Genomic DNA, 19,571 nt, shown 5'->3' with positions numbered 1-19,571 from the left:
AGACTTATTTGTACCTCTAAGGCTGGTAGCAAGTTTCTGATATGTTGACCCATAAGCAGCTGCACTGTAATTACTCTGGTGACTGATGATGGGTTGGGTTGCCATATAGCTCAGGGTCTTTTTGTTGTCAAATTCTCTTAGCAACCCGCACTGCTCTCTTCATCAGTCCATTCCCTCGGTGGTGGTGGGGGTACAAATAATAAATTTGACATCACAGTGTACGTATTCCAGAAGATTTGAATGCCTTTTCTGTTAAAAAGCAAAAGAAACAAATGTCACACAGCCATTCATTAAGTAATACTATTGAAAACATAGCATTCCCATTCAGGATGTATTAATCAGAATCTCAGGTTTCAGAGTACCAGCCATGTTAGTCTGTATCCGCAAAAATAACAGGAGTACTTGTGGCACCTTAGAGACTAACAAATTTATTAGAGCATAAGCTTTCGTGGGCTACAACCCACTGCATCCGAAGAAGTGGGTTGTAGCCCACAAAAGCTTATGCTCTAATAAATTTGTTAGTCTCTAAGGTGCCGCAAGTACTCCTGTTATTTAATCAGAATCTGTGAACATATTTTCTCCCTGGACTACTAACAATTCTTCCTACGTCACATTATGCTGCAGATGTTGATAGTAGATTATAAAAGCCAAGCCTTTGACAGCTGAAAACTTAAAATATAGACTTTTCTACCAAACAGTGAATTAATCAATATAAATTGCAGTTGGCTTGAAAATTCTAAACATCAGCTGATTTTTTTGAATAAAGCGTATCACTTTGTGTTTAGAATTTAGAAAAGTGGCCCCAAATTGAGCTGCAGACAGGAAAACTGATGAGAAATACCACACCTTAAATCAGCATGCTCAATAGCAAATAGAAAGGAGAGCATCTTAACTGACAGTTCCACATGCCCCCTGGAGATAATGATGTGGTGGCATGACTATTCTCTCCACTGCATTTCTAAAGGGACTGCAGCAAACCAACCAGGACGCTAAAGCTGCTGGTAAGACCCATTTTTGTTAATGTTCTGGGTTTTTTTTCTTTTGGACTGAATCATTCATATAGATTTTCATGTTCTAAGGAAACTCCATTTATTGTTATTAAAGTTAGGTATTGTTATCCTTGGTAAACCAAGTAATTATTTTAAAACCAGAATAACACATCTCTTTTAGGCAGTGGGTGATCTTTGCTTTCAAAAGCACTGCATTGAGTTAGCAATCAAAAAATTAATTCTAAACCGATCTGGAACAACAGAGAAAACAATGGACCATTTAGGGTAATTACTACATTTAGATTTCACTCCTTTTTCTTAGAAAAATCATGGAAAGCTTGATTTTGCTCCAATGATCTGTAAACTATGAGTAGTTCACATACTTACTTACCATACAGAACTGTAAAGATTTACATAGCACAGCTTTGGGTTGTAAGGTCCTTGGGGCAGTCACTGCAAATGTAGTTGTGTCTTGAATAGCATTCAGTCTGTCTGCATTTAGTCCAAATAAATAATAATAATAATACCCACATCATTGGTTAGACTCCTCTGAAAGAAAATGTTTGAGTTTGATAATATAACATGACATTATTTCTAGGCTTTGTGCAATATGCAACAAGGCTTTTTGACACAGCTTTAGCACAGTGTTCAAAAATAATTCTTTAACCACGGAATAATGGCATTGTTTCTATTAATGTTATGCAGACCGATGCTGATAAACAAATGCTCTTTATAAAATGTATTTTAATTTAAATTCTCTTGATAGCTACTAAATTAACTGAGGCCCACTAAAATTAGCTCATCCATTAGTTACCAATTTTTATCAGCTCAGCCTTTCAAACTGAACCCCCAATAGATTTCATATATCTCTGTATGGTTTTATATTACGCTGATACATGCTAGGATCAAAGAGGAATGGAAATGCAGACAGTGTAAATGTGTTATACCTAATGCAGAGTTCTGTTCTTCTTCACAACTGTTTGCAAATGTGCAACACACCCTAGAAATTTTTCTTTTGTGCAGCATAGGACATAGAAACAGAGGACACCGGGAAGGAAGGAACCTCCGAGGTCATCAAATCCAATCCATGCTATTGCAGACAACCTCATCATATAATCCCATTCATAAATGTATCAAGCTCCATTTTCAAACTAGTTAGGTTGTTTGCCCACAACTCCAATTTGGAGGCAGTTACAGAACCATTGATTCGTAGAAAGCTGCTTCTAATTTCCAGCCGAAATTTATTCATGCACAGGTTATACCCATTTGTTCTTGTGCCAACAGTGCCCTTTAGCAACATATTTATGGCCAACGAATTGGCATCTTTGAGAAGTAATGTACAGAGGATTTGGGATTAGCGTCAAACATAGAATAGCTTTGTATCCAGTTGCCATGAATCCTCACTAACACATTGTGGCAAAGTGTTGCTTTTCATATCAGAGAGGAGAAAAACATAAAAATGTAGCCAGCAAAAATAGTTTTAACTACAATTGACTCTGCATGCTGGCTGCCAAATGCATACCTAATGCTCTAATCTGTCCATTTTATTTTTATATACTCATCCTTCTAAGCTTCTACGTGACTCAACAAGGATGTCGTCTGCACTGTGATTTGCCTTTCTGACAAGGAAAATAGATACCGTTCCCTGGGTTCTGCGGTCGGTGGTGTTTTGCTGTTAAATTACAGGACTTGCAACTGATTTCCTGTCCTTTCAATATAATCAGAAGCATCCTTGAAAGTCATTTGATTTCATTTATCTCAGAATTCCATTTTGGTGTAATTTCAACAGAAAGAGCCAGACCCTCAGCGGGTTTAAGTGAGTGTTGCTCCATTGAAGTCAAATTGCACCCACTGAGGATCCTGCCGAAGGGTTGTATAATATGACCAGCTTGTAATATCACACAGAAACGTCAGATACATGGGGCTTGTGTGATACCAGAATATGACCCCAATAAGATCATCAAAACACACTGCTTAAAAATTTTAATTTTTTAAAACCTTGCTGTATTGAATTATATCATATTTAACAATAAACCTGTGCAATACAAGTGTCAGCAAAGCCGTTATGGATAGCTTGGACAGAGTACTTAGTTGGCACACTGAAGATGCATGTGTTCTGAGCATAGCTGGATCCTGAATATGTATTCCTGAAATAGCAACCATACCAGCACTCCTTTGCTTATCTCAGTCCACTGGGTAAAGTGAAGAGGCATTGCTAGACCATGCCCAGATATGTACCCCACTGTTTGCCAAACATTCTCAGAGATGCCTTCACCCTGAAGATAATATTTTTTTGGCATTTACAGGCATCGATTTCACTTGTCCCCACCTGCTCAGAAACCATTGCTGCGTCCCTTGTTCCAGTGGAGCAGCAGACTTCTCTGAGAGAGGGACAAAGACACTTCTAACAAACGTTTAATTGTTTTTAATTCCTATAGACCTGTCTAGTCACTGAGGGTCAGCTCATGTTGCATAGTGCCTTACTCCTTGAACAGGCCCATAAAAATCAATGGGATTGCTGGCAGAGTAAAATACTATTACCGTACTACTTCTACTACTACAGTGTGGCAGGATCTGGCCTTGAGTAAAAAAGCTTTAGAGCTTGTAAGTCTTGTTTGTTCCTTACAGGCCTTCAATGTAGAACTCTCAATGTTTGTTTAAACTTCCCAGTTCCTACAACTGCATTATCCATGGTTTCTTTTATTTTTTCCCCTTTAAACCACATATTTGTATCATAGCTGATAACATGTCATTCAAAATATGACATTTACATTTCATAAGAAAATCCATCCTGAAATGTGGAAGCAACTTTTATTTTATTTTTAACTTTTATTTTTAGCAGGAGAAAATGAGATGATTTATTGTAATGACCATCTCTGATGGGGTGGACTGGCCCCGCACTGGAGCAGAAGGGGTTAAAGCAGCGCTCTCAGCAGCTGAAGCCACGCCTCCTTGACCCTGCTGGGCATGCTCCAACTGCTGCTGCAGTATAAAAGGGAGACAAGGGAAGTCAGGAGCACAAGTCACCAAAAAAGTGATCCTCGAGCAGTTCACCCAGATCCTACCCAGTGGAGGGAAGGAGGTGGTCCAGCGGCATAGGCCAGCAACCCTCGCTGACGCCGTCGAGTTAATGGAGGACTACCTGGTGGCAGATACCCCGGGCCACATGCTAGCAACCCTGTAGAGGAAGGATGGTTCAGCTGGAGGGACCCCTCATCGCAACGAACTGGGGAGAGCACTGCGCCTATCCTGAAACTCAGGTACCAGCATGGGCCCCCAAGAAAGGCGACTAGCAGGCTGCGGACCAGCCTGGAAAGGAGGAGACCCATCGGAGGGGGTACCCCCACTGAAGATGAGCGCACCCTCCGGGGGAGGCTGGGACCAGTGCTATGAGTGCGGGCAAGAGGGACACTTTTGCCAAGATTGCCCATATGTGGATTGCAGTTATGGCTAAGTATGGGTGGCCAGCCCCTGTGCCTGAAGGAAGGGCTCAGAGAAACTTGTAGTCCCGGTGAGGGTAAATGGGGCCCGACACTGGCCCTGGTGGACACTGGATGCAGCCAGACCCTCGTCCGCGATGGGGTGAGCCTACAGGGAAGGAGATACAGTTACAGTGTATCCATGGATACATAGGGCTCTATCCCACGGCTAAGGTTAAATTGGAGATCGCCCTGCATGACGCAGTCCTCCAGGTTGGGGTCACTCCCCAGACTAGCGTGTCCTGTGATCCTTGAGCATAACTGACCTTGGTTCAAGGAGCTCCTAAGGGGCTACGGGCACTGAAATCCAGGCAGGGAGGAGGCAGCAACTCTATGGGGAGGGCTACTTGGCCAATCGGCAGATCCTGACCCGGGGGAGGGCCCTTCTGACACCTCCCCGGCCTGAGATGACCCACCGCCCCAGGCAGAGACTTCCATGGAAGAGGCCCCGAGGAAACTGGACACCAACGGGGACTTCGTCCGGGAGCAAAAGGATGACCCGACCCTAAGCCACGCCTGGGAACAAGCAACGACCCCAGGCCCAGAAGTTGGGGACTGTACCCGCCACCCACAAGGGCCACGCTTTGAGATCCGGCGGGACCGCCTATACTGCGTGGTCAAAGACCCTTAGACACAGGAAGACCTCCGACAGCTGCTGGTTCCACACAGGCTGCGGCGTGACCTCCTTCACTTGGACCATGCGGTGCCATGGGCGGGGCCCCTGGGGAGAGAGAAGACCCTCCAAAGGGTGGCCCGACAATTTTTCTGGCCAGGCATCCACCAGAAGGTAAAGGATTTCTGTGCCTCTTGCCCAGAGTGTCAGCGTGCCGGACCAAAGGGGGTACCCAAAGCACCCCTCATCCCATTACCTGTGATTGGGTTCCCTTTGAGTGTATCAGCCTAAACCTGGTGGGGCCACTGGAAAGGAGTGTGGCGGGGAACTGCTACATCCTGGTGATAAGGGACTATGCCACCCGGTTCCCTGAAGCCATCCCATTGCAAATGGCCATGGCACCTATGATTGCCACTGAGCTAGTTAAAGTCTTCATCAGGGTGGGGATACCACAGGAAATCCTGACTGATCAAAGTACCAACCTGATGTCCTGTCTGATGGCCGAACTCTGCCACTTACTCAACATCCGGGCTTTCAAGTTGTCAATGTACCACCCTCAGACAGAGGGGCTGGTAGAGCGTTTCAATCAGACGTTGAAAATGATGTTGCGTAAGTTTCTGGAAGAGGACCCCCGGCACTGGAACACGTTACTTCCAGCCCTGCTGCTCTCTGTATGGGAGGTACCCTAGGCATCAACCGGCTTCTCCCCTTTGAACTCCTCTACGGGCAGCAACCCCAGGACATCCTCGACCTCGTTCGGGAGGATTGGGAAGAGCAAGCAACCCGGGTCACAGGGGTGATCCACTACGTGTTGCAACTGTGGGAATGGCTTCATACTCTGGGGACTTTTGCCCAGAAGAATCTGTTACAGGCTCAGCACGTACAAGAACAGCACTACAACCAGGGGGCCAGACTCTGCACATTTGAGCCAGGAGATGACGTCCTGCTCGTTACTCTCCACAGACTCCAAACTGATGGCCAAGTGGCAGGGACCCTACGAGGTCACCTGACTGGTGGGACCAGTGGACTATGAGATCCGGCTACCGGGGAGATGGAAAGAGATACACATATACCATGTTAACCTGCTGAAGACGTGGAAGGCCAGGGAAGACCATTACCCCTTTCCCTCCGGAGCCCGAACTGGGACTGCTGGTCGACAGAACCCTAGAGTCTGGGCCGGCCACGATGGGTGCCAAGCTGAGCCCTGAGCAGCGGGGACAGCTGCAGCGGGTCTTGCAGGCCTTTCCAGAAGCCTTATCCGCCTGCCCTGGGCGGACGGAAGTCATGCACCAGCATATAGCCACTATACCGGGCCAAAAGGTCTGTGACGCCCACTGACCCCTCCCGAGGAAGATGTTTGAGGCCACCAGGAGGGAACTAGACACCATGCTGGAGCTGGGGGCAGTGGAAGAATCAAGGAGCGAATGGTGTAGCCTGATTGTCCTAGATGGGACCACCCGCTGTTATATCAACTTTAGGAAAGTCAACACCATCTCCTGCTTTGATGCATGCCCCAGGTGGAGGAGCTCTTGGAGAGGCAAGGAGGAGTTGTGTTCTTCTCCAGGCTTGATTTGACAAAAGGGTATTGGCAAATACCCCTTATGTCAAACTCGAGGGCGAAGACAGCTTTCCCTACTCCATTTGGCCTATTTCATTTTGTGAGAATGCCTTTTGGACTGCATGGTGCTGCTGCCACCTTCCAGTGGCTCATGAACTCCATCCTGCAGCCCCACGACCAGTACGCTGTGGCATATATTGATGACATCATGTTATATAACGCCAACTGGGAGGCCATCTCCGGCATGTCGCCAATGTACTAGGAGCCCTAAAAGAGGCCGGACTCATGGCAAAACCAGCCAAATGTCACCTTGGTCAATGGGAGGTGACCTATCTAGGGTACATAGTGGGTGGGGGCAAGCTGCGGCCCCTAGTGGATAAGATTCAAGCCCTGAAAGACTGGTTTGCCCGCACAACAAAGAAGCAAGCGAGGCAGTTTCTAGGACTGGCGGGGTACTACCGCTGATTTGTACCCGATTTCAGAATGCTGGCAGCCCCTCTCTCGGACCTGACAAAGAACTCGCAACCACAGACAGTCCGGTGGTCTGAGAGATGCGAGGTGGCCTTCCAGATGCTGAAGGAACGGCTAGCTCAGGGGCCAGTTTTAACACACCCAGACTTTATGAGGTCCTTCATCTTACAGACAGATGCCTCACAAACGGGGCTCAGGGCAGTCCTCTCCCAGCAAGTCAATGGGGAAGAACACCCGGTCCGATATCTAAGCCGGAAACTGTACCCCAGGGAGACCCGATATTTGACCATCAAGAAAGAGGCGCTAGCTGTGAAGTGGGCAGTGGAGGCCCTGTGTTATTACTTACTGGGAACCCTTTCCAACTAATTACTGACCATGCATCCCTTCACTGGCTTAATAGCATGAAAGATCATGTTAAGATCATCATCACCTCTCCCTACAGCCGTACGATTTCCAGGTCTTCCATCGACCGGGTAAGGCACATGCCAACACAGATTTATTTTCGAGGTGGGATAGGGAGGAGGACAAGGAAGGACACCAGATAGGTGCCCTCTTCAGGGGGAGAGTGTGTGACAGGGTGGACTGGCCCCGCACTGGAGCAGAAGGGGTTAAAGCAGCGCTCTCAGCAGCCGAAGCCTTGCCCCCTCAACCCTGCTGGGCATGCTCCAACTGCTGCTGCAGTGTAAAAGGGAGCAGCATAGCTCAGTCTGGGCTCTCTGCCAAGGAGGAAGGACGCTTGGTAGGGGCTCCAGCCCAGGAGCTGTTACAGCCATTACCTACGGGAGCCGAAGAGCCCGAGACCTGACGCTATTGGAACCCCAGGGATACGTCCAGCACCGAGGAGCCTGGAGGCCCCGATACCCTATGGACCCTGCTGCAGGAAAGCCGGTAGGAAGTGACCCAGGGAGGTTGAGGGAGTGGTACCTCCCACCCTCATGAGGTCAGTGTGTTTCAGTGGAATTCCCCGCTGACCCAGTGGCGGACCACTCCAATGCTGTTAGAGCCCTGGGTCGGGGCCCGGTGGGGTCGGCTGGGCCTGAGCCCTACTACTGGGGCTGCCACCTCCGTGGTGATGGCCCCCAGGCACCAGCCACTAGACCACCCTACCCTGCCTCCAAGGGTGGATGTATTGACTCTAGCCACTAGACCACCCTACCCTGCCTCCAAGGGTGATTATATTGACTCCGGCCACTAGGCAACACTACCCTATAGTCAAGGGTGGTTGTATTGACTCTGGCCATTGGGCCACACTCCCTTGCAGTTAAGGGGAGTGCTACTGACTCCGGCCTTTGGGCCATGCTTTCCTGCAGACAAGGGAAGCCCTATTGACTCCGGAAATTGGGCCACACTCCCCTGCAGTTAAGGGGAGTCCTACTGACTCCAGCCATTGAACTACACAGCCGAGTGGCTGAGCGCAACCGTATTGACTTAACCATGTGGCCCCGCAACACCATCCCTTTATTAAAATTTATTATCTGTCATGCCTCTTGTGATCATCAGATCAGGGATTACTTTTTGTTTCATTGTATAATCCAATGTCCCTCTTCATAGAGGTGAATTTGACCCTTAAATAGTGAATTTAGGATTTTTATTCTGTAAGCCTGATCTTAAATACTACCTCAGGAGAAAATCTGGGAAGTCACACTGTTTGCTTCTAATATAAAAGCAACCAGTTTGAAAGAGCAAAAATCTGGTAATACAACTCTCAGATACTTAGTGCATCAGATTCCATTTCCCCATTGACAGATCTCAATGGAAAACAAAAAAGCATTAAAATCTGATAGGATCACCTATAGGAGGCTGGCAATCTGAATGTAGATTGCTGACAGTAGATGCTCCAAGGTTAGTGTACTGTATCTGTAACAATATATTGCATGTTCAGCATGGTGGCATCTGAGATTTTGTTATGAGTTCTGCCAGACTGTATTTTACATCAGCTGTTCATTCAACCAAGCAGAACGTTGGATTGTGTCATCATCTAATTGACTGGAACATTGCAAAAGAAGCAGACAACAGACATGGTGGCGTGGCATCACCATATTCAACATAAAAATCTAAGGTCAAGATTCTGACCTCAGCTACACTGGTGTTAATCCAAAAAACCTCCATTAATGTCAATGGAGTTACTGGAGACTCTGTTGATTTCAATGGCATTAGTCTGGATTTACACCAGTAGTAAGCTCAGAATCTGTCCTGGAGGGTTTGGTTTTGGATTTCACAGTAGTTTTGCACCAGAAAAACTCCTTTGTCTAATTTAAAATAGGGTAAGAGAGGTCAGAATTAGGACTGTTTCTGATTAGTCATTGCTTTAAAACATTAAAGATACCATAAAGAGTGTGGGAAAATAGATAAAAGTTATTGCCACTCAGTAAGTGACAGAAGACAAGTGAAATTTCCTCTGATGTTCACAAAATGTTTGCAGTGTTGTTGTAGCTGTGTTGGTCCCAGGATATTAGAGGGACTAACTGGGTGAGGTAATATCTTCTATTGCATCAACTCCTGTTGGCAAAAGAGACAAGCTTTTGAGTTGACCTGGATCTTAGAGAGGTTATGCATTGAGGGGCAAATCCTGCTCACATCTCTCCCCCCACTCCATCTCTGGGTGCAAAGAGCCCCTAGCAGGAAAAGAGTTCTGCAGCATAAAGCAGGAAAGGGCTTGGGAATGGCCATGCAAGGTCATCTTCTGTTTAGTGCAGAACCCAGCTATGCAGGGGGCTCCGTGTGAAGCAGTGCATGGGAGTGGGGGTGGCCCAGATGAGGAGCAGGGACCATAGCCAGCATCATTCCAGCACTTAATCAAGATACTCAACCAGGCATTGGTGGGTACATTTGCTTCTGAGGGCCTGATCCTGGGATTTCAATGGGAGCTGAGGGTGCCCAACTCTGAGTTGAAAAGAGGCAATTCAAGGAATAGAATTATACCCTGTTAACTAACGTGTCAATCTCGAGTGGAATGGAGTTTCCCCAGGGAATGATTTATGCATTCAACTGCTTGTCCTCTGTCTCTGTTGGCTCAATGACCATCACCACTTTGGCATTCAGGTTCCTTGGTCTAAAATGCTAATAGAGTCATTGTCCATTTCAGAGTTCACAATGAAGCTGGTGCCAAACCTCCTCCTTTGCTTGCTGCTGCTGGTGCAACTGTATCACACTGAAACAACAGATGAAGAACCACAGCCACCTAAAGGGCCTTGTGCAAATTGGATGGGAGGAGCACCAGGCTACCCAGGCCACAACGGCGTCCCAGGCAGAGATGGAAAGGATGGGAAAGATGGGCAAAAGGGAGAGAACGGAGAGCCAGGTCTGCGTGAGGCTTTAATATTCTATACCATTTCAATCAAACATGACCTGACTTCTGAGGGAAGGAAGCCTCAGTAGGGACAGGATTCAAAGTTCATGGAGGTCAATGGAAAGATTTCCACTGACTTCCACGGGCTTTGAATCAGGCCTAAAGTTCTCAGAGCTATTTGGAGGTAAATAATGTGTCATCCCGTACTTAGCAAATGAGAGCACAAGGCACAGAATGTGTATATAGAAGAGGGGACAAATATATTCTTTGGATGGAAAGTTCTGAAATGTTAGGAGCCAGGTAACAGTTTACAGGAAAGAATTTCCCTGGCTTCTTCCCTATAAACAAACCACTGATTCTCTGTCTATGTAATTACCTGCTCCTGTTAGTGTCAGAGTTGTAAATGAATGTTTAAGGATCTGATTGTTTTTATTTCAATGCAGTGTATAGTTATTTTGCAATATAGAGAAAGCTAGTCAAGTTTGCCAATATTTGTTTGTATTTGAAGTCACTGTATGTTATTCAGCGGCATCAGCTATAAACATTGCCAGCATTTCCATTTTCAGCAACTATTTTATGTCATTTATAAAATCTAGCTTTCACCTGAAATTTGGCTTAGAAGGTCTCTTCCCAAACAGCTGAGAAAATTTTGGGGTTATCATTGGTTAACTTTTTGGTTAGCTTTGGTTTTTTAGGTGAGAAACTGCAGTTTATGCTTTTGAGGATTCTAGAAATAAAATGAAAAAATGACAATTATTTCAATTACCATGCACGTGCATTAACATTTCTAACAGCTATCTCTAATTCAAAACTTCGGATCGATATCTGCTTACAAAATAAACTGGGAAAAATCAGAACTATTGGAAATCTCCTGGTTGGCAGCTAATGGGGCTTTCTCTCAATGGAATTTCCAAAGGCAAATTGATGCATGTGAGTACCTAGGTATAAAAGTACCAAGAAATATTAACAAACTAGTGAAAATAATTTTAGATTCTGTACTCTTCCAAATAGTTAGTGATACAAATAGGGGCCATCATCCGCCCCTCAGGCTGTGGGGAAGGGTTCACACAATAAAAATGTATATTTTGCCTAAACTCCTCTATAGTTAAAGGGTATGTCTATACTGTCTGGGCTCTAGGACCCTGCAATGTGGGAGGGTCCCAGAGCCCGGAAGACTACACTGCAATGAAACAGCTCCACAGCCCAAGCCCTGCAAGCCCGAGTCAGCTGTCATGGGCCAGCCGCAGGTGTCTAATTGCAGACGACATACCCTAAGTGGCATACCTGTATATATCCCTCTGGCTTATCTCTATATATCAGTCCAACTTATTTTAGAAAATTTAATAGCATTATTAGAACCTTCCTGTGAGGCTCTGCTCAGAGACCATGACTACCACCTCCAATTCCTTAAAGCCAACAGGGTTGGGTCCCCCAGACCTACAAAATTAATATTATGCTTTTATCATAGAAAATGGGGAAGAAAATGGCAGATGAAATTCAATGTTGATGAAATGCAAAGTAATGCACAGTGGAAAACATCATCCCAACTATCCATACAAAATGGAGTCTAAATTAGCTGTTACCACTCGAGAAAGAGATCTTGGAATCATCGCGGATAGTTCTTTGAAAAATTTGCTCAATGTGCAGCAGCAGTCAAAAAAGCTAACAGAATGTTAGGAACCATTAGGAAAGCGATAGGTAATAAGACAGAAAATATCATAATGCCACTTTATAAATCCATGGGACACCCACACCTTGAATATTGTGTGCAGTTCTGGTCACTGCATCTCAAAAAAGATATGAGAATAGGGAAAAGTACAGAGAAGGGCAAAAAAAAAAATTATTAGGAATATGGAACAGCTTCCGTATAAGGAGAGATTTAAAAGACTGTTCAGCTTCAAAAAGAGACGACTGAGGGGGGATATGATAGAGATCTATAAAATCATGAATGGTGTAGAGAAAGTAAATAAGGAAGTGTTATTTACCCGTTCACATAACACACAAACCAGGGGTCACTCAATGAAATAAAATAAGCAGCAGCTTTAAAACAAAAGGAAGTGCTTCATTACATAATGTACAGTCAACCTGTGGAACACATTGCCAGGGGATGTTGTGAAGGCCAGAAGTATAACTAGGTTCAAAAAAGAATTACATAATTTCATGGAGGATAGGTCCATCAATGGCTATTAGCCAGGAGGGTGAGGGACACAACCCCATGCTCTGGATGTCCCGAAACCTCTGACTTCCAGAAGCTGGGACTGGCTGATAGGAAATGGATCACTTGATAAATTGCCCAGTTCTTTTACTTTCCTCTGAAACACCGGGCATGGGCCATGGTCAGAAGACAGGATACTGAGCTAGATGAACCATTGAACTGACCGAGTATGGCCACTCTGATGTTCTTATCATGTCACAGATGCCAAAATGGTTCAGCATGCCAACACCCTTATACTCACATGGGTGGAAACTGAGCAGGTATTAATGCATCTAATTCCCCCACAGGTCTCCTCTTTTTGTCCAATGGAAAAAAAATAAGGTGCCAACAGCAGTGGTTCCCAAACTTGTTCTGCCGCTTGTGCAGGGAAAGCCCCTGGCGGGCCGGGCTGGTTTGTGTACCTGCCGTGTCCGCAGGTTCGGCCGATTGCGGCTCCCAGTGGCAGCTGTTCACTGCTCCAGGCCAATGGGAGCTGCTGGAAGTGGCGGCCAGTACGTCCCTCGGCCCGCGCCGCTTCCCATTGGCCTGGAACAGCGAACCGCGGCCACTGGGAGCCGCAATCGGCCGAACCTATGGACGCGGCAGGTACACAAACCAGCCCGGCCCGCCAGGGGCTTTCCCTGCACAAGCGGCGGAACAAGTTTGGGAACCACTGGCCCTACAGTGATGGCTGCGTGAAGGATCAGGGCTATCCTAGCTAAGAGGTTCCAATTTGCCATCATGCAAAAGCACCTATTTGGGACAACCCAGACATGCAAATTGGGAACAAACCTACAATTTGGAAGTACAAGCTGAGGAGGGGCATCGTATGGATTTCCAAATTAATCAGCTATGAGGGCTTTGTCCCTTTTCTAACACTAAAACAAAGTTATGATCTGCCAACCTCAGCGGAGTGGCAGTACTTTCAGTTCAGACATTTGCTAACGTATCAATTTGGTCCAGATGACCTAGGACTGCCCGAGGCCCAGAAGTACTGGGAACCTTTAAAATGCTCCAAAAGTTCCCCAGGCCCATGTCCATTATGCATACTTTGTTAATGAAGAGGAACTTGATTAGTCTGAAGTTCTTTGAAAAAGTGTGGGAAGGGGATTTATCACTGCCCTTAAAAGAACCCCAATGGCAGAGCATATTACAAAAAATTAAAAATGCTTCGGTGGACTGCAGGCTGCCCTTGCTGCAACAAAACACAGGTTGCAAAAGGCCGTATCCTCTGATGTTTGTGGGTGCTGTAACAAAGAAAAAGGAACTCTGATGCATATGCAATGGGACTGTCCAAAAGTCAGGCAGCTGTGGAAAGAGGCAGTCACAAGAGTTAAAATAATGCTCAGCTTCAGCTGAAAATGATATCCTAGGTTATTTATCTGCTAAGCTGGGTTTAACTGTGCCATAAAGTCATTGGGTTTTGAGGGCAGCAGTGATCATCAAGTGCATGATTTTACAAAAATGGAAGAATAGTCTTATGCCCAACATAAAGCAGTGGTGTTTGAACCTGTCTGAGGCCTGGTCCACACTAACCCCCCACTTCGAACTAAGATACGCTGAAGTTGAAGTACCTTAGTTCGAACTTACCGCGGCTCCAGATGCTGCAGGCAGGCTCCCCCGTCGACTCCGCGTACTCCTCTCGCGGAGCAGGAGTACCGGTGTCGACGGCGAGCACTTCCGGGATCGATCCCAGAAGATAGATTGCTTACCGCCGGACCCGGAGGTAAGTATAGACGTACCCTGAGTTAGCAGCCAAAGAAAGAATAGCTTATGGCCGTAGAGAGCAATTATATTGATTTGAAAAAATGTGGACCCCCCCCACCTTTTTGGATAAAAATGTTGAGATGGCTCAAAGAATGGCAGATCTTCATTCCACCTAACCCGTCCTCTCCTGTGCACCCTGCCCTCATCCGGTCCCCTCCTTCCCTCTCCTTATTTATGCTTGGCTTCTCCTGTTTTATTACTGTTACCCCCACCCTAACACCTTATGTCTATGCAGTATTGTCTGGTCAGGCCTTGCAGCTTTGACAGCTTGTAAAACTCTGTAATTCCATCATTCTATTGGAGATCCCATGAAGCATGCAGTATTTGGAAACATACACTAGCTGTAAGTCATTCCCTTTTTGTCCTTTTCATTGTCTATTTCTTTATGAAAATCGGTAAAATAATGAATCATAAAAAATTGTAACAGAAAAACTTCAAAGTGGATTTTATGATGGGGCTAAAAGTGTGCCATATATGTCCATGCAGGGTGCAAATGATCGTCCCAAAGAGCACCAATGGACCATTGCAGCAGTATCCACTGCAACCTGAGGAGACGGCTCAATGAAGCTAAGCATCAGATTTGAAATAGATACACGCCCTTGAAGTATGGGTGTGAATTCCAGCAGGGTTGAGTCAACCCTTTGTTCTTCTGAGATAAACTGAGCTCCATGCTGGAGTTTGTTTTTGTTTTTTTGTTTTTTTGAAGCCTTTTGAATAAGGATTTAAAATCTCATGGGCCTGTTTTCAATAGGCATTAGTGAGCCTATTAAAAATCGCCCAACTGGCCACTGCCCAACATCTCCCACTGTTCTCAAACAGGGATTGTTTTATCATCTCCTACTACAGAACTATTATATCAGCACATATGCTGACATGAGTCTGATTTGGTTTATTGTTGGAAATTTCCAACATGATCACTCTAATCAAAATAATTTTCCTTTGTAGGTGAGCCAGGCCCCAAAGGGGATACTGGAGAGGGAGGAGCTCCTGGCACTGAAGGCCCAAGAGGATTTCCAGGAATCCCAGGGATGAAAGGGGAGAAGGGAGAAGGTGCTTATGTTTACCGATCTGCCTTCAGCGTTGGGCTCACAAGCAGAGCCCCCGTCCCCAACATTCCCATCAGATTCACAAAAATCTTCTACAATGAACAAAATCACTACGATGAAACCACAGGGAAGTTCCGCTGCAGCATCCCAGGCCTGTACTATTTCGCATACCACCTCACTGTGTATATAACAGATGTGAAAGTCAGTCTGTACAAGAAGGACAAGGTAGTGCTATTCACCTATGATCAGTTCCAGAAAAACAATGTCGACCAAGCTTCCGGGTCTATTTTGCTTCACCTGAGTGCCGGAGAAGAAGTTTGGCTTCAAGTGTATGGAGAAGAAGAAAAAGAAAACAATGGTATCTATGCTGATAATATCAATGATTCTACTTTCACGGGTTTCCTCCTTTATCCAGACTTGGATCTTCATTAAAGTGTGAGTCCAGAACATGAGGGAGGAAAGGAAGGATTAGCCAAGGAATTGATTTGGGAACACTCTAGGTTTTCCTAAGCACTATTTCCACACTGTGGTTACTAGCAAACACAGTGTTTTGTAGGGCTTTAGACTAGGTATTATAATCACCATGAATGAAATCCTGGCCCCATTGAAATCAATGGGAGTTTTTCCATTGACTTCAGTGGGGCCATAATTTCACCCCACATCGCCACTTCTGCCTTCTTTCCAAACTCTGAGCCCAAATATCAATATATTCACTAAAGAAATAGACAGAGCTAACATAGTACCTAGTCCACTGGTGTCCTGTTCCATGACAGAGGCTCCTAAGTGCTATGATAATTCAAATAATAAATATCATAAATAATACAGCTCCTTGAAATATTTTTGAAATTCACAATTTTGACAAATTTTGAATGTCCATGACAAAATTCACAATTTAGAGCTGGCTGAAATTTTTCAAAATGTTGGTGAACTTTTCAGTCAAAATTTCAAATTTTTACCAAAATAAGGAAGAAAGTATTACATGAAAATTATATTAAACTTGTTCCTGTTTTCCACCCAGCTCCAGTAAACACATCCCATTGCCATTGTAATCCTGCAATTTACTCAGGCCTTCTAACTCCTCCCATTGTTTAGTGTTTTTCCTAGTAACGTTATGTCTAATTTAGATTGCAAGCTCTGTGGGCTGGTGTTGTGTCTTTTTATTTATCTGGAAAGCATTACATACACCTATCGGGCTACATAAATAACCATAAAAACAACTCATGGCTACTACCATCTTGAATATTAGATTGTTCCAGAAGCTTCACTTCTTTAGAGACCATATTTCTGTGACTGTTCTAAAATCATGACATCCCCCTGCAAACAACATACCAGGTATTTGGAGAATGGGAGGCACCAACAGGCAGCTGGGCAGATATTTAAATATAAACACATCTCTAATTAGAACACTGGATCTGCACTGTATTTAAAGATGTAGCAGTTCAGCACTCATGCTGTAATGTGTGTTTTGTTTGACAGTATCTTATAGCTTTAATTTCAGCTGGAGATCAGGAATGAATTGTTAATTCACCTAGAATCTTCTGTGCCTTCTTCTCTATGAAAAAGCCAGTAGTGCCTTCAGATTAGCAATCACCTTTCCATCCTATAAACAGACATCCATTAATGATTAGAACACCTCTGGGGGAGAGCCTCATCTGGTGTAAATTAGCATAGCTCCATTGACATCAATAGAGCAACACTGATTCATGCCAGCAGAGGAGCTGGCCCACTTATCTGCAAGACTAGTTCTATGTTGCTATGATCATTAGGATTGGTGATCGTAGTAACATTCCTACCATGAGCTGATCTCTCTCATAGTTTCTTGTTTGATTTTATCTAAAAGAAAATCAGCTTCTCTGATAGATTTAGAGATGAAGAATCCAGTTTTGCTTTGATAGGTTGGTTGTTTTGGTTGGTTCCTAAACTGACACATTACTCTAAATGTAGAATAGTATCACTGCTCCCACTAAAAATTGTTTTCATAGCAGTATTTTCTACACTCCAATGAATTAATATATTATAAATAAAAATATTTGGCTCTCTCACTAAGATCTCTCTGTGGGTTTGTTGTTCTTGTTGTTGTTGTTGTCATCGTGTTGTTGTTATTTTGGGAGAGGTTGACAAAGGACATTTTTTTCCTAACACAGATGGGCAGCCCAAAAGCCAGGTGCTGAGCCATTTAAAAAAATCTAGGAGGAAAACTGAAAGGTTCTTAAGCTGTTTAAAAATAACATAAGAAGGTACTCAGTCCTTTTTTGATGCACACTTGTTTTCCCCAGGAATTGAAATGGGGGGTGGGGAGGTTCGAATTTACAGGGAGGGATGAGGGCCAAGGGATGAGACCGTGAGGGCAAAGGTGGGCTTTATGGCACAATAGTAAAAACAGAAAACCATTTTATTAGATTTAACTCATATTTTAAAATCATCACACAAATTAAAGTTGGCTACTCAAGCCTTCTATGAAATACTACACCTATATCCTTCTTGTTTTGTTGTTGTAATTTTGCACAACTCTGTTAATGCAATGCAGTACTTCCAAATGCAATGCAATACTTCCAGTCCTTCAGTTGACATGCTCATTAGTTCATTCACATGATCAGGCAGAAGGTGACTTCTTTCAGAACACAAAAATATATTCAATGATGAAAAAGAATGCTCAACTGTAGCTGTTGTGACTGGGAGTAGCAAGAGAAGAATTCCTACTTCTTGCATCACAGGAAACATAGCACAAAGATCAGGTCAAGGCACTAGTAATGACAAAAAAGAAGTTGAAGTCAAATTTTAATTCATTCGTCTTATGACATTCCACTCTGTGCTCAAATTCTCTATTCTGCCCTAATCACATGGCAGCCCCATTGCTGGTAGTACCTCCACTCAACCGTTGACGCTTTATAAGACAGGCATTTGAAAAAGATACATCCAGAAGTTGCTGTTGTAGATTTGTGAGTGTTGGTTTAACAAACACTTCTTGTCCTCTTCAATTAAGGAATCAATATAAGTTCCTTCATTAGTCAACTTCTGGACTGAAGTCCTTGCTTCTTCCAGTATGTTTTCAATGGATATCTTTCTGATTGATCCAAGTATAGCTTCTATTGCTGGACAAAGATCTACTACTATTGTAGCAGATGCCTGGATGCCATTGTTTAATGACCCAAGTGGTTTCAACACAAGACTTACAAGAGACAGAATGGCGATTGTCTTCTCTGAACATAGAAGCAAAAGTAGTCAACCAGCCTCACTACTTAGATCCGTCCAATCTTGGTAGATACTTTTCAAAGCCAGTAATAATGGTTGCAGTAATTTTAAGACATCAGCCAAGGATCGCTCATGAGAAAGCCAGCGGGTATTCCCATGTTGGACTAATTTGAACTTCAGTCCCAGAGCATCTTCTATTTTTTCCAAGACGTTCAGTCTTTTTGGACTCTTTGGCACCCAGAACAGGACACAATACTCCAGTTGAATGGCGTATCAGCGTGGACTAGAGTGGAAGAATTACTTCTCATGTCTTGCTTACACCACTTCTGCTAATACCTCCCAGAATGATGTTTGCTTTTTTTTTTTTTGCAATAGTGTGACACTGTTGACTCATATTTAGTTTGTGATCCACTCTGACCCCCAGATCCCTTTCTGCAGTACCCTTTCTTAAGTAGTCGTGTCCCATTTTGTATATGTGCAATTGATTGTTCCTTCCTAAATGGAGTACTTTAAGAACATAAGAACATAAGAAAGGCCATACCAGGTCAGACCAAAGGTCCATCTAGCCCAATATCCTGTCTGCCGACAGTGGCCAATGCCAGGTGCCCCAGAGGGAGTGAACCTAACAGGCAATGATCAAGTGATCTCTCTCCTGCCATCCATCTCCACCCTCTGACAGACAGAGGCTAGGGACACCATTCCTTACCCGTCCTGGCTAGTAGCCATTAATGGACTTAACCACCATGAATTTATCCAGTTCTCTTTTAAACTCTGTTATAGTCCTAGCCTTCACAACCTCCTCAGGTAAGGAGTTCCACAAGTTGACTGTGCGCTGCGTGAAGAAGAACTTCCTTTTATTTGTTTTAAACCTGCTGCCTATTAATTTCATTTGATGACCCCTAGTTCTTGTATTATGGGAATAAGTAAATAACTTTTCCTTATCCACTTTGCATTTGTCCTTATTGAATTTCAT

At 44.4% G+C, this 19,571-nt stretch overlaps 1 protein-coding gene across 1 annotated transcript; it reads left to right on the top strand.

Moving 5' to 3' along the window:
- The first annotated feature begins 934 nt into the window (after positions 1–934).
- ADIPOQ (adiponectin, C1Q and collagen domain containing) lies at positions 935–15,838 on the top strand. The gene is made up of 3 exons (XM_065411212.1): positions 935–1,001; positions 10,196–10,411; positions 15,306–15,838. The coding sequence occupies exons 1-3, from the start codon at positions 935–937 to the stop codon at positions 15,836–15,838; spliced, it is 816 nt and encodes a 271-aa protein (XP_065267284.1).
- The last annotated feature ends 3,733 nt before the right edge of the window (positions 15,839–19,571 follow it).

This window comes from Emys orbicularis, chromosome 9 (genome assembly GCF_028017835.1).
Source record: "Emys orbicularis isolate rEmyOrb1 chromosome 9, rEmyOrb1.hap1, whole genome shotgun sequence".
NCBI lineage: Eukaryota > Metazoa > Chordata > Testudines > Emydidae > Emys > Emys orbicularis.
This window is presented reverse-complemented; position numbering and strand designations above follow the sequence as displayed.